The sequence below is a fragment of the Simochromis diagramma genome, unplaced genomic scaffold (assembly GCF_900408965.1).
Source record: "Simochromis diagramma unplaced genomic scaffold, fSimDia1.1 OVJJ01000421.1, whole genome shotgun sequence".
NCBI classification, from domain to species: domain Eukaryota; kingdom Metazoa; phylum Chordata; class Actinopteri; order Cichliformes; family Cichlidae; genus Simochromis; species Simochromis diagramma.
The window spans coordinates 2,711,222-2,733,614 of NW_024387250.1; the positions used below are offsets into that span (position 1 = coordinate 2,711,222).

Genomic DNA, 22,393 nt, shown 5'->3' on the forward strand with positions numbered 1-22,393 from the left:
TACCAACAGATCCTGTAATCTTTGCTTTAAATATTTTTCCCCAGAAATGAAAAAGTACATGAACTCAACAGAAATAAAGTATTCTATGGATATGCCCCATGCGGCGTGTTTTAAAGGAGCTGCATCATTAAAAAGGTTCAGTGGACTCAACAATCCAAACATATTTCACTTAATTATAACAATAATTATAGTAATAAACTCTGGTTTTGCTGCAGCTTGAAGTTCACAAGGGAATCACCCGTTTTATTAGATTTTATGACTCCTTAAATAATTTGAATTAGTCATCCTAGCCTGCATGCTAGTGCGTGCCTTTGGAAGCATAATATGGTACGCTCCCTGTGCCCTTTAACTCACCGCAGTTTTAGATCTTCACCTTTTCCACATCTCCACCTTCTTTGTGTTATCTTGTCTGTGAGCTGCACTGCTTGAGAACGCGACTGGGCCTGTTGTCCTTCAATACTTTTGTCACTTTCAGATTGTGCTGGTAAAAATTTACAGTAAGGAAAGACAGGGACAACATTTGACCCAAACACCGAGTGGGTGGGGGGATAACGTATGATTACAGGAGCACAAAGCAGAAGATGGAGGGGACCTCCCCTTAAAGAAGGTGACTTACAGAAACAAAAGGTGCAACCACATTAAAGTCCTTTGGTTTGATGCCCTTTCTTTATGTATTGCTCCTCCAATCTGGGGATATATATTTGAATTCCTGAGACAGAAATTCTGATTTCACAGAATCATCTCATCTGTGGGTGTTTTTGAATGTGTCTGATTCAAATGTGACTGCATTGAGAATGTTAAATACACTAACCAGCATACAGCATACCCCTACTGCTTTACATTGGTGTTGTTTAGTATGAGTGTATAAATTTAGACTGACAAACTGTCCAAAGGATCATATTGATCTCCTCACACCCATCACTGGTGCAGACTCCACCAATAGTTGTTTGTTGTGTTGCAATACTGTAGATAACAGAAACACTTTTGTGCTTTTTACTATTTAACTGGTCAGCAGACAAGATGAATAACAACTTGACTGGAGCCAACTATGAGGAAAGACTTATCTATGAGATGTAGTCATTTGGCTTCTGAACCAGATGTTTTGCTGCCACCAGTTAACATTTTATGTGATGTTTTATTTATACATTTGTTATGCAGGTGAAATGTTTAACCAAGGATTAAGAAAAAGATAAATGATGCCATGACACAATCTTGTTAGTTTAACAACACAGCAAGAAAAGGAGGTTTGCAAATTACTTGAATCACAATGAGAATAACAATTAAGAGATGAATGCAATTATGAAAACAACAAGATCAGTGAGCACGGGCCTAATTCAGGCCACAATACATCATTTATAATGTGTTTACATGCCTAGCTCACAACAGTCTGTTTAAAATGAATAATCCACCATGGTTCGCTTGTTGTGATAAAACCAAATGTTCTTTGTGTATGTTTTTTTTTAATAAACATGTAATCTATATAAATGACACTGACCAGCAGCAGAATACAGCTTAAACAAGCAATTTCAGCCCAGTGTTGATTCAAACCAGGTCGTGAGTGGAAAAATTTGGTTTCTTTTACAGTAACCAAAAGAAGTCTTCACCGGTAAAGAGTAACCTTCGTGATGATCATGCTCATATTATTTTTAGCACCAGTAACAGCTCTTGGGCAAAGATTATGAGGTTTTAAAAAGTAATAAAGAATCATCTACTTCCCCAAGTGATGTGAGAGTGGATCTAATATTTCAGCTAGTCTTATGCCTGTAATTTTCTTTAAATGAAACTAAGTGCAAACGGACTTCTGAGAACATGCTTTTATTCCAGTAGTAAGTTAGTACTAACTTTCCTCGAATCGTGCAGTTGTTTTGCATTTTATGAGTAGGAATTATGAAGAGAGCTGATAAAAACTGCAACACTAAGCTGCACTTTTTAGGACTGATCTCATCCTGATGAAAAGTGATGCGACAATTTAAAAAAAAAGGCTGCTAATATTAACAGCATGTTGCTTTTATCAGCTCTGCAGACAGCCATGAAAGCAGCGGCTATTTTAAGCCACAAATCACTTTCTGTCACTCCAAAGAAATAATATCCTCCACTTTCACAATCTGTGCAGAAGCTCTAGGTTTACCTTTTAATAACACAGGACTAAGAGGAAGGCAGACCTCTTCCGTTCCTGTGCACAGATTATCTGTTTCAAGTGTCATTAAACTGCACTTTTGTCACTTAAGTGGTTGAAGTTGCTATAACTTTGCCCCACCCTATCCACTGGGCTGTGCTTGCCTGTATTTGTTCTCTTGCCCAACCTCAGGTGTGTTAGGGTGCAGCAAGGAATTGCAAAAGAAGGTAATCCATTTACCAGTCCTGCCTTTGAGCGTTTTTGTTGTGACTTGTGTTACAAAAAGGAGAATGTGTGAGAACTGAACTAATTGGTCAATCCTGGAACTAAATGTCAGTTAATTTGGTTTTGTTCTAAAATATATATTTCTGATTTAATATTTAAACCAAGTGTGTCGTGTTGTGCAACCGCTGGACTCTGACTAGCACAGTGGTTTACTCTGTTTAACACTTCAGTGTCCATCCGCACGTAATTGTGTAACTGTGTGCAAAGTCAGAGCAGTGACCCAGGGGGGTCTGTTGTGGAGTCCTCGCCATGGTAATCAGTGGGATTACCCCCCGTCTTCATATTAACCCCGCGTTTAAGGTCGCTATTTGTAGCAACACATCAGATTTGTACAAGGATGGCGCTCTAACACCGCCGTCGCTGCTCCTGGAACTGCTGTTGTTGGCTACCGGGTGTGACGCGCAGACACATGCATTCTGCTCTCCCATCACGGTCCAGCTTTGCCTCGACAACACACAGCGTATCATCCCTCCAGCCCTCTGGAGATCTGACATCACCTCACATCTTTAATGCTCCGACAAGGAACGAACGCGTGGCCGGAGCATCACTCAAAGGGCGTGGCACCTTGTGAAAAATGTCTATGAAGTCTGAAAGCTAATAACACGCATAAGGATTCTTTTCTCTCTCTTTTTTTTTTTTGCCTTTCTTCCAGCTGACAGGTCTCCATGTATACAGTGGTAAGTGTTGTCATTGACCTGGCGGGGGAGCCAGATACTATTGATTTCGCATCGCTTTCATTTGCCTCGTTCGCTTATTGTTACGGGTCATTTGGAGTTGGTGGATCAAGTGTGCGTCCTCACACCTAACGTGCCCATATTTATGCACCTTGACCCGCGATGGTGAGGCGGGGAGGGGATGGGTTGTGAACGTTTTAATTGCTTAGCTGTGTTTCTCATACATTTCAAGACAAGCATTGTTCTTTCCACCCTTATCCCCATTTTTCTTTTGTCTCACAGAGCTCCAGTTCGGGCAATCCTTCCCTACACTGCTCCATGTCTTCCTCGGCGGATTTTTCGGACGAGGATGAGTACAGTCTTAAATCTGGATCGGCGTCTCCCGCACCCGGAGACACTTTACCTTGGAACCTGCCGAGACATGAGCGGTCCAAGAGGAAAATCCAGGGAGGATCCGTGCTGGATCCGGCGGAGAGAGCTGTGCTCAGGATCGCAGGTGAGGGGGAGTCTCCTTAATATGAAGTTATTAGATAGCAATGTGCAGTAAGGACAAAAAACGTCTTGGGATATGTTACAATCCCCACATATGATGTATTTAGAGGAAAAAAATGACAGACCTCTTTAAGTTTATTATTTTCTCGTGAGCTCAGGTTTATTTGGGGACAAGCTTGTCTGTAGTGACGTGGATCTGTGGCACATGTGATGGTATTTTGGTCTGCCTGTTTTCTGCTTTTAGACTGATGCTTTAAACCCAACCAACAAAATATTGATTGTCTAGTGTAGTTTTAACATTTGTCCCTTGTTATTAACCAAAAAGTAAAAATTTATTATAATAATAATAATAATTTTTTTAAATGTATTTGCTGATATGCACAATCACAGTACACATTTATTGGCGCCGAAGTGGGTAATTAAAGCTTTTTATCCCCCTGGCATGGGCTGGCAGTTTCTTCACACTTGATAAGTTGATCGGAAAACTTGTTTTATAGCACGTAAGCATTTTATAATGATACTTTGACTCTAATTAACGCCGTAAAATACGAGAAATAGCGTTTCAGATACAGATTGTCATGCGTGACGCGTTCAATGAAAGCTGGGTATCCGTAGATTTAATGTAGAGCTTATGTCGGCGACAAAGATAAATATACGATTTCAAACGTTTTGTTTGGGCTAAATCAGCCAAAACCGCTCGGACACGCGATAGCTACACGGTCTCTATTTGGAGAGGCTGACAAGAATAGGCGTTTATTTTTGCGCACTCTAAAAAACGAGCAGTTAGCATGATTCAGCCCAGTTTTAAAATCCTACTGAGATGAGGTCCTTCCGGTTTAATGAAAATCACTCGCGATAAGATTTTGAAATGGCTTTAATTTATCCTTAAAGCCAGTATTGATTTAAGTGACGTGCTAAAAAAATGAACCTTGGGTTGTTTTTTCCAGTGTAGCCTGTACGACAGTCATTCCTATCAATCTGGTGAAGTCCGGAGAGGAAGTGTCGCCTATTGGTCGGAGCGCAGACAAGGGAGGGTTGTAGGGCGTTTCCTTTCGTACAACAACACCGCCGATTACACTCTGAATCCACACACATACACACACACGCACACACTCACTCGTGCTGTGTCCCTGTCCGTCGCTGGTGAATGTCCAGTTTGGGAAGCCCGGGTTATGGCTCAGTACGCACCGCCGGCTTATGCGCTTTCGGACGAACAGGAATACCTCCAAGCTTATGAGGATGTATTGGAAAAATACAAAGGTAGGAGAGTCAGTGTTGAATGGATATGTGTCAGCTTTAGGGCGAAGAAGAAATTGCCTGATTGCTGCTTGACAGTTCAACAAATGTCAGCCTGCTCCCCCCGTTCTCTCTCTCTGGTGACTGGCTGGTGTTAGTGTCTTTATCACTGCTGTGGAAAAAGTGGGAATATTTCCTGCATGACATCACATTTAGGTTGATTTTGAATAGTCCAAACAAAGGGTTTTTGTCATCATAGTTGTTCACTAAATAGGAGGCTTATTAATTATTTTATTTAGCTGTTATATTAAAAACATTAGTCTTGAAATATGTTTAGGAAAAACTCTGATTGCAAGCGTCAAGGTCCAAGTGGATAAAACAAGTCTTCAGTATGAGCAAATCATATTTTTAAAATGTAAATTATTATTATTATTGTATGTTTAAAATGATCTCGCTTACAGGAATGAAATTCAAATGTCTGGTGCTTCAGACCTGGCAGGACAATGACATAGCAGGCTACGCGTCAGCTCTCATCGGTAGCTTTTCCTGCTGCTCCTTTTGGGTCTATCTCATTAAATAGAACAAATCCATCACACATAAAGGGCTAACTTCATTCAGCATATATGCGACGGCTAGATCTTGACATCTCATAATCATGCATTCTCGTAGCAGGCCTCTGGAGATCCGGTAGGGCAAAATTCAAACAGACAGTCGTGCTTTCAACTCTTGTATTTCCTGTTCATTGAATCTGAAGCATCAGAACAACATGTAACTATTACTATGCCCTGTTGTACCAGATAGTTGTTGCGAGTATGTTCTCTCAGCTGTTGAGTATTTTAGCCAGCAGGCACAGTCAGCTGTGGTATAAGGCTTAAACGCCCCGACTGCACTCTAATGGGATCATATGATGTAGCATCATTAGGAATCTGTGGCTGGTGTCTTCCGGCAGAAGAGCTGCAATAAGACAACAAGCAGACTTATTTTTGAGTGTTCTTTTGCCATCACAGCTAGTCTGTGATCCGCTTTAGATGTTATAAACTGATTTTAGGGAAAACGTTAACTCTGCATCAACAGTTGCATGAAATATGAACTTATCAAGGAAGGGTAAGGTACTTCTTTTCTGTTTTCCTCATCATTTTAAGAAACTATTTTGCATCAGTCTGAAGCATTGTCGTTGCAGAATAATGCTTATATGTTACTGTTTAACCAGTTTATCACTATGTCAAGAAAAATGAAATAGGTTTAGTGTCCTTGTTTTGGACTTATTGATATTATTCTGCACAGAATTGTTTGGACAGACAGACCCTGGTTAAAACTTAAGGTTTGTTTGTGAGTTTTCTTATAGCCAATCTATTTTGGTTACGTTCTGCACTTCATCGGAGAAAAAAACAACAAACTTTGACGGTTAAAGTAAAAAGATTTTCAGTATTTATTTACCAGAGTCTGTTAAAGAAAGCAGAAACACATTACTTATGAGCTGAAGTGATTCTTTACAAAGTTCTGGATTGTTTGCATCTGCAGTTTTACACAACAGGAGCAGTTTGATGAAATTACTGGATTGACTTGCCTTAATAAGTCGTGTTTATAAGCGGATGATACCCATATGGAAAAGAAATAGAAAAAACTTATAAAAGACTTGCATCAGATGTGGCCTACTTTATATAGTGATTCATATAAGGCTTATATGATTTACTCATGAAAGTGGCCACTTTCATATATTGTTTTAGTAAGTATCCAAAACATAGAAGTTTCATTTATATAATTTTTCTAGGGATCTTACATCTGTTTTCATTCTTGTATGCTTTTCAAACAAGTTTCACACAAGACAGATACAAACTTTATAAGATTTATATATATCTTTTCCATATGGGTAATGCTGATAAATATCTTTAAATCAATCCTGTGCAACCTTTTGTTCATTAAGTATGTTGTTTTCTTCAGAGCTGAGACATTTTTCCATTGGACATTGTCTAAAAATCGCTTTATTTTTTATTTATTTCCAGTTGATACGATCACAGCCTGAAGCGTCTCTCCATGTGATGGCCAGAGTATCAAAGAGTCGCTTTTTCATAGCAAATTCATCAACAGTAACTAAGCAAACACAGACCAGTAAACAGAAAAGCCAGTGAGCAGGCTAAGAGACAGATTTTTGTTTGTTTTGTTTTCATTTTTACCTGTTGAAATTCAGGCAGTTGTTATATTAATCCACGCACACTAGGCCTCCGTGACGTGAGGAAACATTTCGGTGTGCGATAACATTTCTCAGTAGTGCAGTGATGACAAGATTTGTGACAAGTAAAGAAATAATGAAGTGTGCATGTTAAGTATACACTTCTATATTGTGCCTTCAGCTTTAAGACTTAACCATGAATACTCTGCGCTCACTGAATAAAGCTATTAGATAAATTATGTCAAACATGTTATTAGTGAAAATAGAATAGTGGTGCAGTTTTGATGCTCCTTGTCAGCTTAGGGCTTTCTGTGTGGAGTTTGCATGTCCTCCCTTTGTTTCTGTTGGTTTTCAGTGGATGCTCTGCCTTCCTCCCACTGTCCAAACATGCTTGTTAAGATAATTGGTGATTGGTGTGTATTATCTGCGATGGACTGGTGCTCTGTACCCTGCCTCTTGCCCTATGACAACTCTGATAGGCTCCTGCAACCTCTAAGAAGATAAGCAGTTAAAAAAAATGGATGGGTAGATAATGCTGCACTGGGTCACTGCTGAGTGTGAATGCTTTGTTCAGTAAATAATAACTTTTATAATTGTTTGGTATCAGTTATGTATTTATCACTCATGCTTATATTGCAAACACAAGGAACGTATACGTTTATTATGCTGATTATTGTCCTTACACTTTTGGCTTTAATATATTATATTACCTTCTGTACACTTTACCATTGAAGAGTTAAATCAATTTACAAACATACTGTGGTTCTGAGCTAATGTGAGTTCACAGGTCTTAGAATTGCCACAATTGCCATCAAATGAGGGCAAGTATGTTGCTGTTATTATACCTGATGTAGGAATGTGGCACTAATTAGGTACTTGCACTAATAATACGTTAAACAGAGCGACTGCTTTGGGTTGAACTGAAATTCAATGCAGGGTACACATACAAAAGACTGTAAACTCGAGGAATGAGTTAAAGACATGTTTTTTAGAAACATGCAGTGCTTAATGGCACTGGGCAGTGGCTGTATGGGGTCACACTGTTCTAGCAGAGCCTGCTTGGTAGGCTGTCAGGATGAAGTTGGGTTTCTTAACAGCTGATGATCCTTCGAAATCAGGAAAGATTTAATGGATTAAACATTTGGTGGTTCAGTCAGCTTTTCTTGCAGTTCATTTTGTTCTTAAGAAGTTTGATGGCCTGGATGGTTTTATTACATTGGAGGAACAGTGTAATAATTGAAATAATTGAAATAAGAACCCCACATGCACATGTTTTGCCTGCTGATAAAGGAGAATCTTGCTGGAAATGTTTATTTAACCAGTAAACCTTACAGTACACATACATTTTTGTTTGCAGATTTTTAATAAAGCACATTACACAAAATCCTCCAATTTTGTAATAAATTTTCAAGAAGATGTGTACTGTAACCAGCTAGGTACTAAAAATGTGTGTTATTTGCAAGTACTCATACAAAGCACTGAACCAGTCTTTAGGATGCCTGTTCTGTTTTTTATTAGGGTGTGGTCTGCCAGTGTGTCTGTCAGATTTCTCTCTGTGAGTCTCTGTGCTCTTCATTATGACTTGCAGGACTATTGCAGATACTTAAAAATATCTTCATATGATTTAAGCTAACCCCTTTTAATATTTTTATTGCCTTGTTTTATCACACACAGAGGCAAGTGAGAGCTTTGCATGTTTTGCACAGTCACTGCCTTTGTCCACCCTCCTGGGCTGTGCAGCCCAACCCCTTTGCTCTATGTCGACAGCCCACTCATCACATTCAAATGGCCCAGTGGCCCACACACAAAGCAGGCTGGCTGTATGGAGACAGTCTGCTACCGTACAAAAGATACTTTGTTTTAATGGAAGCAAGATACAAGTTGCAGACACATGTTCATGTGCCATGGTGATTAAGGTGACACTCCTGAAATTCATTTATTTATAGGAATTTATTTAAAGGAAGAAAATGAGGTTTGTCCTGCCATATTATGCATCTGATAGCTGCAGATTCATTTGCTCATGAAGGAAAAATTACATTAGATTTCTGGATCAGTTTCAGCTTTATCATCTTTTTCTTTTTTTTCCCGCGTCCTGTTCGGCATTGTTGTCTTGAATTGTTGTCTGAAGGCCAAAAAATGCCAAACAGATGTACTTTCACAAGTGAAGCCTTACGGCTTTCACTATAATTGTCCACTTGATAGTCATATTTTATTAGAACTTAACTAGTTTTTTATTATTTTGGATTATTACAACCATAACGGATGAGACTGGGGAGCGGAAAAGGGGAAAAAAATGGAAAGAGAAGTTGGGAAGAAAGTTAACAAAAGGAGAAGAAGGGAAAATAGAGGACATGAAAAGGGATAAAGAAAGAAAAACACTGCTTCAACAGCTGTTGAGAAAAAAAAGCAGAGCAACCACAGCAACAACCAATATATGCATAAAAAACAATGTTACTGGAAAACACACAGTAATAATACAAGATTTTTTAGAGGCAGCAGCAGCCCAAGATAGTGTGTGTTTGTCAATACCTGCGTGAACACCTGTGTGAACACTTTTATGTACACCCGTTTGTGTGAGTGCGCTTGTGTTCGTAATGTTTCTCCATGTAAGTGGGTAGCTGAGGACCTGAAGCAGACATGAAGGAGACCTGGGCTCCAGACATCCTCAGGCCCCCCAGAGCACGAGAGCCTCAGTAGGACCACCGCAGGTACTACCGCGGCCCCGACTCAGAGAAGAGCAGAGGAGAGACCCAGCATCCATGTTGCAGAAGCACCAGATGGCTGCAGTGGTGCACTGGAAGCCAGCTATCCCAGAGCAGACCGAGCTCTGGGCCCAGAGACCAGAGACCCAAGGGCACCCCAGCCCCTAGCAGAGGCTCAGCCCCTAGCCCCTAGCAGAGGCTCACTCCCAAGGCCCACCAAGTGGCCCTTGGGAGTGAGCCAGTACACACCAGAGCACCCAGCCCCAGACCCCGAGAAGTACTAATGCACCAGTCCATGGGGACACCAGCCACTGGCAAGGAATGTAGCTTGGGAAAATAGGCCCCATACCTGGGGGAGCCTGAGATGTTCTAAGAGAGAGGGAGAGTCTAAGATGTGACCTGACACCAGACAAACAAGCATACACAGACACAAGCACTCACACACACCCAACATGGAGGCACACAGAAATGGACGACGTACACACACTCACACTCTCCATACCCTCAGAGTGCTCTCAGTTTCGTTTTGCAGGTTTCGCCAAGATGCATTCCTAGATCATACTGCTTCTTATCTACAGTCAGTAATCAAATGCCTGATCATTTTCTTGCTATTGGCCAGTACATTTTGTTTACAGCAAGTGCTAAAGCATGATGTTGTTCTTGCTGCGAGGTCCTTCACGGATCTAATCAATAAATCTCATTTCAAAAAAACATAACAACTCTTAAAACACTTCTTTACTATTCCCTTGTCTTCAGCGACAGAATTGCGACTTACTATTTTTGATCGATCTATCTATCTATCTATCTATCTATCTATCTATCTGTCTGTCTATCTATCTGTCTATCTATCTATCTATCTATCTATCTATCTATCTATCTATCTATCTATCTATCTATCTATCTATCTATCTATCTATCTATCTATCTATCTATCTATCTATCTGTAATATGGCTTTACTGCAGTCCAGTGTCGTTGCATTAAAACAAATCTGTGCCTGAGCGCAATACATGCTCTCTGTTGTATTTATATGCTGTCATGGTGATGAGACCAGCATGACTGAACCTCATTCCACAGGCCCGCTTAGCTCCGCTTACATGAGATCATCTTGTGAGTCTCTGTGTCCCACCCCTGACTCATGCTCTGGAGCCTTTCCTCTCCCGCTCCAGCAGCAACACCCTTCTCTCCCAAATGCAGCCGTTGCTGGGAAGCAGTGCCACAGTGGCGCAGTGGCAAGAGGAAGCAGGTTTCCTTGCTCCATGTTTTAAAGTGGAACAGCCATTAAATGAGTTGTTCCATTGCTTTTTGTTTTGCCTTCACATCACAAAACCTGCTGGTTAAAAACCATTTCAATACTCTTGTGATTATCCTTATACCTTGTGTAACTGGTGAAAATGAAAACATTATGAATTCATATTAGATTTAGCTATTGCTATGCTCACTTGTAAGAAATTAATGTAGCATATAAGCTTTGCAATAATGGCAAATTAGTGGAAAAACCTGAATCAGTGCACGGGGATACCTGCTTTTGTACAGCGTGAAGGGAATCATTGTTTTGACTGAAAGTGGAATGGTGCTAATCATATCTTATTATTCCTTATGAGGAAGTATCTGTGGGAAAAAAAAGGTAGAGTTATTTAGTAAGGACCACTGAACCACCTTATAGATACCATTGAATATTCTGTCTCTTTTAATATTGTAAGAACAAATCTAGATAATTCTTAGCTTCGTGTATCTTATACAGTTGAACTATGCATCCATCCATCCATCCATCCACCCATTCTCTTCTGTTTATCCAATTCAGGGTTGAAGTAGGGGTTGAAACTATCCCAGATACCATATGGTGAAAGGCAGGGTATACCCAGGACAGGTTGCCAGTCTGTCAAAGGGTTAACACAGAGAAGCAGACAACTATTTGCACTCACATTGACACCTATCAGCAGTTTAGAATCACCAGTTAACCTAACCCCAGTAACTACATGACTTTGGACTCTGAGAGGAAGCCCGAGTACCTGGAGAGAAACTGGGAGGGAAACTAGGACAAAATAATTCAGAATGATGGAAAAATGTGGCTTTGTTTAATTTTGTTTTATTCTTATGGTCTGTAAAACAGTGTGAATTGTGAATCTGTGTTTCTTTAATTTCAAAAAAGAAAAAGAATCAGTTGTTGATGTTGAGTGGTCATTGTTTTACAACAGTGGAGAGCAGCAAAATTTGAGTGCGATCTGAGTGACGTCTCAATTAGGACGCTGGCAAACGTTGTGTCGGGCAAACCTGGCCAACAAAGTTATGAGATGGGCTTGATGTGTGTTATGACAAGTGTTTTGTGGGCTACATATAGAGTGAACCTGTGGCTGATTCACCCTGAGTCAATGGTCTTAGTCAAGGCCAAATATGGCCCACAGAAATCTACAGATATGGGCCACATTTGAGCCAAATATTAATTGGTGTCATGGTCCAATAAGGCAGGTGCAGCTGCTGCACAAATGGAAGCTATTGGATTGTTTGCAGCTGTGTGTGTGTGAGCGTGTGTGAGTGTGTGTTTTCAAGCAAGTGCCGTAAGTCTGTATTTATGTGCCATTAGCTATCATTAATGGCTCTCTGTTTCCTCTGCTGGACTTTGCTGAGTACCTGAGTAGTTACAGCTCATGTCTGTGGGTACGCTGCCAGCTTCATCTTTATGCTCCATTTGTATTTCATCAAGGGTCACCTCACCGGTGGGTGTAGCAGGGCACATCATTATTACACCAGAAATGGTGAGAATAGTCATTAATTATTATTTTCTGTCTGTGTATCCAGCTAATATTGCAGCTACTGCACGTTTTCAGAAAGCGATGGCTCTTTTAATTTAAGGATATGCAGCATTGGTTCATGCTGTCCCGTTTTTAATGTAGAGCCTGCACTTTCTCAGCAGCAGTTGTAGGAAAGGAGTCATAAACAAATTAATATTATGGTTTCTTCTTTACTTTAGTCTCCAAAAAAGCAAAGACTGACTGAACAGGCTGCTCTGAAGGCTTGGCAACCTGTTCCAGTCACATACCTCTGTCTTTGCCCTACCCTACTGGCTACAATATTTCACTTACAAAGAATGGGAAAAATGCACCTTCCGGTATCTCCCCCTCTATGATGTTTTTCTGTCTTTGTTTACACCAGGAACAATGATGTTAGCGTGCCTATTAAAACACACACTGATTGCAGCTGATCATATTGAACTGAGCCACCAGTCGTCCTCTGTTGTGATTCAGCTTATATAAACCTCCAATTTATAGTTTGACAGGCATAAGCTGTTGAATAATAGAATCAGTAATATTAGGTTGCTGTAAGTTGCAAGAGATTTGATGTTTAAGGGCTGACAGTCTCTCGGTCCTATCACTATTTTTTTTTCTGATTTGATTGACTGTGGTATGTGTCACGTGTCTCTTACATAGCTCCATCACCATCACATTAACATTTCATTTTAGTTTGGATTATGAGTTATGGCCCTCAAAGCTATACCAGCTTAGCCGTAGACTGTGTTTATCACTAATTAGGAAATGCGATTATGCTATTTAGGGCAATATGCTAAGATAGCAAATATGGTATGTATTTGGTAAACATTCTGACTCGCCATTGTCTTTATGTACATGTTCGCTTCAAAAGCATAATGTTAGTAGAAGAAAAGGCAGTTGAAGTAGTAGTTTAGACTGTTTTTCCTCTACTTGATCTATTTTTTTGGTAATAAAAAAGAATTAAAATAATTAGCAAAACATCCAAAATAAGAAACTGAAAATGCAGTTAAAGTATCAAATAATCATAAGTAGCCACGTTTTGCATCTCCATATAGATTTTTTGGGGGGTAGAAAAATAGCTCAAAAATGTCTCTTTCGATAGCAAAGGTTGCTGACCTTCGATTGACAAAAACCAGGGGTCACCAGCATGTTGGTGTTTTGCTCAAAGCGCCACTCTTCTAATGTGCAGCCTCACAAAGCCACAGCTGTAGGCCACGAGTGTGCACTCTTGCTTCGAAACATAATAAGCGTTTAAATAATAAACACCATAATTATGATGTAGAGTGATATAATAAATATATTTATTTCAACATTTTCAAAAGGAACACGCAAAGACTGAACAGGTTTTGTCCTGATGGAGCATTTAATGAAAGGTTTATTTATTTTTAAATTTTTTTAATGTATGTTAGTGTGTGAGCAGGATCACTACTGTGTGGAGGAGGGGCTTATTATTTGAATTATTTGAGTGTTTTTTTTAAATGACCAGAGTCACTATTAAATAAAGGTGCAATGGGTTACCTTGTACTCTAAATAAAGCACACAGGCCTTTGCTTACTGAAGTGGCTGCAGCATAAGAGCTGTGAAAGGAGGCCGTTGAGCAAGAACGTTCAGTGGGTCCTCGTCAGTGGGTTGAAGGTTGAGTGCTCTTGAGTTTAGGCTTTATGCTTGTTTTTATTTCCTTCACATATGAGAGCAAAGGGATTACATAGGGTGGACTGTGATTGGTAGAGCTTTCTTTGCTCCTCTCAGAATGTGAGGATATTTTAGGCATTGTGACATAACAAAATACCAAAGGGTGTCCCTGTCCTTCTCTGCCAGATGTTCTCAGGAAAACTGAAATTCATCTGTTTGTGTTTCTGCTTCTGTTTAAACAGAATTATGAAATTACAAATTGAACAGCCAGTCAAAGGGTAGGCTGTACTACTGCTGGGTTGATTTTTCATTTTCTGAAAGTCAGTTGAAAGCAAATTAGAATCTGAATTGTTTATTTGGGTACAAAATCAGTGTCATGTGTTGAATATGTAGTTTTGAATATGCAAATTCGATGCTGGAGAACATATCATAGGATTTGATCCGTTTTGTTTTGCGCTACATCAATCAGGTTCCAAAATCAAAGGATACAAACTTATGCAACTTTAATCTCTGTTCAAATAAATACATTCACTTCTATTACAAGGACGACTTCGCTTCACTCATCTTTGCGTGGCAGAAAATGAAGGATGTCACCTGAGTGGCACAGATTATGTAGCCTGCAGTTGCAGGGGCAGCATGGTTTAGGGTTGTAGCTATTTATAGCCATGCACATGTGCTTTGCTGAGGTCTACAAATAAGTGTCTCAGGCTGACCGTTTGAATGCTGTGGGTGGACTCTTGGCTTGCACTGGGCTTGGACTGCAGACCGAGTGCACACAGGCCTCACAACAGTGCTCATCATCTAGTTTTATACAAGACTGGCTGCCTTGGCTAATGATTCACAGCACTGCTGTTTGCTGTCATTGTTAAAAGAAACTATTCACTTGAATATGTTCACACACTGCGATGTAAGAATGTGCAGTAAACAACACCTTAATTACTACCAGTTTGACTTCCTGCCTCGGTGTAAATTTGCTCATCGGAAGAAGGTTTTGATAAATGCATTCTGTAGACATCGCCTGAGGTTGTAGACGTTAGGATGGTGGTTTGTCGGGTCGGGCTTTCTACAACTTGTGATCCTTCAAACATCAACCGTTTAAAGTCAGAGGTCACAATCCAGTTATCCGGTTCCCAGACTTTTGGTGGAGGTGAATCATCTACCAAAGTGAGAACATTTAAACAGACACGTACAAGCAATCACACGCTGTAAGTTTAATTACTTTGCAAAGGTTTCCGAACATCATACATTTACTACCTCAAGTATTGAGTTATTAATTAGTTCATATGATGTTTTCCTCACTTTCTTACTTATTTATTGACAATATCATAGTTTTTGGCATCATTCAGATAACTGCTAAAATGAACTGCATGGATGTTGTGTGTCACTGATGTAACCGAATGGGGTTGAGCCAGTATATTAAAGAGATTTCATCTACATACTCAAATGATATACTAATTCAGTATTTCAGTAATATATAACACATGTTTTAGTCATAACTGAAATGCTGTATCAGTATCTACATGTTGACTTGTGACAGATGGGCGATGTGTCCAGGGTGCACCCTCCCGACCACCCTGTGACAGCTGGAACAGGCTCCCACAAACCTGAACTGGATAAGTGGAAGAAAGTAGATGGCTCAAATGCACGTTTGCACAGCATTGTTTTAGCACAATAAGGCCTCAGCCACACAGGCCAAGAGCATGGCCAGCAACCTTCTGGGAAAAATGTGTATTGCTGGACCGGTTGGTGAGCAGCTGCTGGCTGTCAGTGGGTCACAAAGTCACAGTGTGTGCTAGCAATCGCTAGCAGGGGTCACTTTGACCGTGTGCAAGCACTCGGCAACCAATCTTCTCAAACGACCTGTGGTTGTCAGGGGTGTCATTGGCCTGTCTCTACGCCTGTGTCACTGGAACCTTAAATGCGGCACCGCATATAAGGTGAAACAAAAGTCCAAGCAGTGCAATCATAGAATTTATTAACTGTAATAAGTAAGTGTGCGATAAGGCTGATAAAGTTTTATATCATGACGAGACGTTTGTATAAACACATTAGGTCTGACTTTAGTTTAGAGGGGCTGAGATTGAGTACTTGCTGTTTAATATCTGATCTTCACTGATTTCATAGACAAATAATATATCACTAGAATTATAAGGCATACTTTTCAGGCTGCACTTATAGAGCACTTTTATTCTTCTTAAGTCCTCAAGAGGGCACCATACCACTAAACTCACTTTAATAATATTTAGGAAGCTTATTTACAGAAATGACTTGTTTTGTAGCACATAATAATATGCTAAATTGTTCATTATCTATTTATACTGTATTTAAACATGAATGGCAGCAATAATGTCAACCTGATTGCCATGCTGTGACATTTATTGATATGAGTGTATTGACTGTGCGCTATCAGTAATCTGTGAAGTATGTGAAATCATGTGCTCTAAGCTTATCTGTTACTGACTGTGATTGAAAGCTGTTTGATGACACTTCTTTCAGCTCCTGACCTCTGCTCTGAGCTGGAGAGTTTCCTGGAAAACTTGCCCAGTCAATCTATATTAATGAGCTTTTCAGGAGAGGTTTATGCATTATGCAGCAGAGAGCTTAGACATGGGCATTACACACTAAATTGGTGTCCTGCTGCAGAGTGCACTGCTTTATTTCTGTGTGATTCAGCTGCACGACGGAGTCACGGGGACATTCACATCAGCAATGACACAGCAGTGCTGCTGGGAAGGGGTTTCACTGCATCACTCTTGCTTTTCCTTTCAGTTTGCTTCTCCTGATTAGTTTTGTTGCACTGTATCTTTTTTTTTTTTTATTCAGTCTTTGAGCTTTGTGCAGATTATCAAAAAAGTAATAGTTATCAGTCCAACCCACTTTTGAATTCTCAGCTGCTTTTAATCATGCACTATTTTTAGATGAGCTAAATGTACAAATCTGCAGAGAATACAGTCACAGAGCTCTGAAGGCGCCCTGTTCTGTAAATGCATGTTTCGAGCTTCATTATAAACCTGAAGGACTCTTTCCCTTCACATGCAAAGCTGCTATATCATTGAAAAGGGAGCTTATATACTATCTGGGCATCTTTCAGACTCTGTGACTCCACAGAGAATATGCTGTCCTTTATAAACTTAGGTAGATACAGAGTGGCTCAGTTCTTGTTAGAAACTAATGCTTTCAAGATGCAGGATTACAATATTACAAACAAATATTATAGTTATGTATATAGCCATGCATTGCAATACAGTGTGTTGGATGTAAGTATGCAAGTTTCTGAAGCATCATTTGTCACTACAAGAGCACTTTCATTTTTTGTCTTATATAACTGTGATGTTCAGTATGATAAGAAAACAGATGAAGGACTTCAACTAAAAACTGTTATTATTCATGTTGCGTAATAGGAGGTTTTGGCCGTTCTTTGACTTAAAGTGTTCTCAGTTGTTTTTCCTGGAGTAAACATTTTAAGTCTTGGCGGCAGTTGAACAATAGAAAGATGATTATTTTTGCACTCTTGAAAATTGGGGCTCACAGTTGAGCATGTTTATATTGCACAAGATGCATCTGATATGTGAAATAGTTAAGTGAAACATGATGTCATGAGAAAGTGTGATACATGGCTTAAAGAAACTAGTTCTTCGTTAATAGTCAGCTAACAAGGAGCATTTTCTCCGTTTTCCTTTTTTCCATGAAGCACACTGACTTTCTTATATGATTTTTGAGCGCTGCTGCAAGATAAACAGTGAACCACATGGAAACCAAAATTAGCAAGCCGCCATGGAAAACCTGACAGGACTCGTTCTGGAAGTTTGACGAGAGAGGGAGTCACAGCTAGAGCCCTAGAGGGTGGTTGGCAAGCAGGCGAGAAGAGGGAGACCGTTGCTGCTGCCTCTTCTTCAGTCACTTATCCGCATGGCATCTGTGTACCTGGATCGCGATCCTCTCGACGGCCCTCAGGAAGGGGTGCAGACAATGAAGTACCGCCTAATGACAGAGAGGGAACGTAGGGAGCGCTTGGTAGCGCTAATGTGCTGCATGGGTTAGTGTTCGTCTTACTGGTTTTTGTCATTTCCTTAAAAAGATTAGTCATGCCTGTACTTGCTTCTTACTAACTGCAGGTAAAATGTCCTTACGCAAAACTTATTTTGCAAGCCTAATCTTCCACGCTGAAGATTAGTAAAGACAGGAGGTTATCTGTGTTGTTCGTCTGCAGTAAGAGCTTCAGGCTTCCACAGTGTTGCTGGAATGAATGTGATCTGGCCGACAGATGGTGTAGTCATGTTATTGATTGAGCATGTGAGTTTTTTTTCTGTTCAATGAGGATAAGTTGCTGGAAGCTGGAAGATGTGGAATCAGGGGAAATGAGTCATAGCTGTGGTGACAGGGTTGATTCTGGTTTGCCTCTGCCAGTGAATGGACGTCCAACTCAAAGAAAAATATGATGAAAAATATTAAACAAGTCACTGTTTAGAAAAGAGTGTAGTTTTTCTCAGTCGTTATTATGTTACTGAGAAACATATTTTAAAACTTAACTCTATTTCATTTTTTAGTTTTCTTGTTTTTTTCTCCTTTAATTGCATCCATTTGTTTCCTGGTTCCACCTATATGCCATTTTCTGCAAGAAGTCTGGCTGCTATGGTGACGCAAAACAAAAAACACTGTCATACAGTTATTTCTGTCTCTTTAGAGACACTGGGGCATATTTTCTCTACTTACTTTTCAACATGATTTTCATCAAAGCTGTAAATCCACAAACTAATATTACAGAGTGACTTACTGGCACAGGAAAGATATTATTTTACTTGAAACACTTACAGCACATTTTAGATGCCCGTCTGTGGGGAAAAACAACCACCTTTACCTTCATACATACATTGGGGAAGATTTTATTTCACACTTTGCATAATGTCCTGTTGCTACTTTAAACACAAAGCATTCCATAAGGTTATGTAGAATAGGTATGCATAGCAGGATTAAGCTTCTTTAGTGGTGGCATTTACAAAAAGGGGTGTATGTTGCCAAAACACCGAATCTAAAGAAAGTGTTTTTTTTCTCTGCAGATGAAAGAGACAGAGTGCAAAAGAAGACATTTACAAAATGGATAAACCAGCATCTGGTGAAGGTAAGAATCATTGCTGATTTATGAGTGCTTCTTTTGAACTTCTAAATTATTTTTTAATATCCCAATTTCTGTGTCCATGGCGTTTATAGATTCAGTCTGAATGCTTGCTAGAAAAACCATTTTCATGTTCTTCATTATTTATTGGCTAAGTAATATGACTTTCCCTTTTAGGTCTTAACACGTTAACATTCCTCCTCAGATGTTATTAAAGCTTATTAAAAGTCATTTAGAAGGACATGCTCTGCTGCACTGTTGCAGCAAATGATTGCCTTTTGTTGACTCAGGAATTTGAAATGCTTACTGTGGCGTTTTAATCTGTGTGGATTTAATGAAACACTTTAGCAGACAGACAGGCAAGCACCGGCACGTCTCGTCTAATATGTCTTTGTAATAAAAGAATCTGGGCGCAATTTACAGTGTTGTCTTTATGAGGTTCTTGCATAAGTGGTACATTAATCACCAAAGTCTCAATTATGTCCAGTATATAATGCGAGTTATAAATATGTAGTTCAGTTACATTTTTTTCATTTGCTTCAGTTTAAATAAAGTCCCTAAAAAGAAAAGAAAACATAATGAAGCAGAGAAAAAAGTGAGCTGCTCATTAGTTCTGATTAGTTCCTAATCCTATGCTCCTGTGAGTAGGACGTCTTTATCTGTCTGTGGTATTAAAACTGAATAAATGCCAATACGACAAACATTTTGAAGCAAAAATAAATGTCTGGCTTTGTTCTGTGCAGCCACTTAATCAGTTTGCAACTCTTTGCATTAGCTTCCCGAATGAGGAGCGTTTTTAATCCATTCGTAGTCAAATGTGGTGTCATGCAAAAATAAATTCAATGAACAAAGCAAAATATAAAAAAGCATTTTGCAGGTGACCCAGGAGTTTTGTTCTTTTTTTTTTTTTTTTTTTTTTTTTTTTTTCTTTCTTCCCCCCCTTCTCACCGTCTCTTCTCCCATTTGGTTTTCTTTCTCTCCCTCTCTTTCTTTCATTCTTTCTCCCTGTCCTATCCTCCAGTCATGTCTGTCCCGTTTGTAGCAACTGAAAATAAAATAAATTCATAATTATAATAAAGGTCAATCAAATGGACCAATATGGCAAGGCCATGATGATCCACTTGGTAAAATAAATCCGCTTGGCATCTTTCTTGGCCTTAAGACAACAATTCTGATGGCTATAGATCCAAACGGGACACACAAAAAAAAAAAAAAAAAAAAAAAAAAAGCATTTTGACTTTATATTATATATATATATATAGACATGCATGCATCTGATTGCTATTAAGATTGTAATATTTCTGGTCTTGGAAGGATGGCTTGCACTAAAATGCACCTATATGCCTAAATTCTTTAAGTTTCTGCCATGTGATTGGCTAGATATTTGAGTTAACCATCACTTGAACAGGTGTACCTATTAAAGTGTCTGGTTAATCTGTATATGAAATAAGTGTATTTTGTGCTTTTCATGCAATTATCAGCAAATACGAGGATAAACTTGGAATAAAGAACTGATTTCTTAAAATCAGTCCTCTATGGGCCTCCTGTTATCAGTGACTGGTTATGACTTATGGATGGTTGGTTGCATGTGAGGTTAAGCAGAAATGTTTTATTATTTTCAAAAGTAAAAAAAAATAAAAGGGTGAACGAGAAGAATCTACTAGTTCCTACCTTGAGGGAAATGCTTGCTACAGCTTGCATCAACACACCATGTAAACTTTACCACAATCTTGGCAGAAGAAATAAGGAAATGATGTCTTCTGTCTGTACTACAGTAAAGCATGACACATCAATAAATCTATAGATAGTAATACCATCAGAAACGTTTTACCCCTAGTTGTTTCAACTTGACTTAATGGTTTTACTGTAATATTTACATTGTATTCTCTGATCCACCGACAGATTTCGGGCCACTTTAGGTTATTGTAATGTCTGTGTGAGCAGGCCTCAGACGTGGTCCCGGAGAATTCAGAGGTGCTGAATAATAGTCGGGGACCTGCTTTGCTGATCCAGTAACATAAGGGTACAGGACTATTTTGGCTCTAGAGCTGTGGCCACTATCTGCGATAACAGTGCTGGAAGCCCTGTGTGAAAGCAGGTCATCGGGCAGCAGGGTGATTTCAGAGGCGCGGTATTTAGGGCAGGAAGGAGAAATTGGCCTGCTGTAAGGAGGAAGCATCAAACTGGATTTGCAAAATGCCTTTCGCAGGTGTTAAGATGAGGTGTCACAGTGATATCCTGCTACAACTCAACAGATTCAGCGTGTTTTAAGAATGTGATCTAAAACAAGTTTTCCCAAAATTAGACCTTAAATGAAACCAATTTAAGTGATTGACACATGGAAGCATCAACAAAAACAATGACTGCCATGCCAACTTTATGAATGTGATAGACCTTCATTGTTTGTGAGATCTGTTCTTAAAATGTTTTTAAAACTACATTAAAAAAAAAAAAGAGTCTGGTATTAATATGATGCATGCAGTTAGTTTACAGTGTCGTTTCTTCCCTGTTTGTGTAGGTACGAAAGCATATAAATGATCTTTATGAAGACTTACGAGATGGACATAACCTGATCTCGCTGTTGGAGGTTTTGTCTGGAGATACACTGGTGAGTTCATGTTTTTCTGTTACTCTAGTCATAAACACTGACAGTGTTTTGGTACTTGTGGATCCAGTTGAATTCTTAGCCTGAGGAGTTTCCTATGAGACCAGTCTTACAAACCCATTCAGATTCTCATTTGACTTTAATAAACAGAGTGCAAGAACTGTTCTTTTTCCCATGGGGCACTATGTCATACCATCTCATAACTGATGCACTGGCCCTTCCCTCTTCTTATTCACATGGCTTATTGTGGGAGGGAGGGATTCTTGGGAGAAAACCATCCAATCACTTTTTGCATCCACCAAAACCCACTCATCAAAATCCCACTTTTAATGAATTTTCCTCTCTGTCTTCTCTGTGACATCAATGCAACTTCCTCATGTGGTCATTCTTTTAATTTTTTGAGCTGTTCTACTCAGTCTAAGCTGAATGTGAGCAGTAGAGTATGTCTTTTGTTTTTTACATTCACATTTTGTTACTTGTTTATTTGTGATAGTAGTAGTGGTAGCAGTAGTGGTAGCAGTAGTAGCAGTATTACTTCTCAAGTTGTGCCAAGCTCATGTGGGATTTGATATAACATTTAAGTAGTGAAGGAATTTTGTCTG

At 39.4% G+C, this 22,393-nt stretch overlaps 1 protein-coding gene across 6 annotated transcripts in view; it reads left to right on the forward strand.

The window, feature by feature from the left end:
* dst (dystonin) overlaps positions 1-22,393 on the forward strand; it is a 103,035-nt gene that overhangs the window by 2,629 nt on the left and 78,013 nt on the right. For 5 of the 6 annotated variants that reach the window (XM_040001795.1, XM_040001796.1, XM_040001800.1 and 2 more), the window contains exons 4-6: positions 3,358-3,571; positions 19,131-19,192; positions 21,705-21,794. In XM_040001795.1, the coding sequence (XP_039857729.1) occupies positions 3,358-3,571; positions 19,131-19,192; positions 21,705-21,794 (366 nt within the window). Of the gene's footprint in view, positions 1-3,357; positions 3,572-3,601; positions 4,828-19,130; positions 19,193-21,704; positions 21,795-22,393 lie in introns of those variants that run through there. The other variant, XM_040001793.1, reaches the window with a different exon arrangement.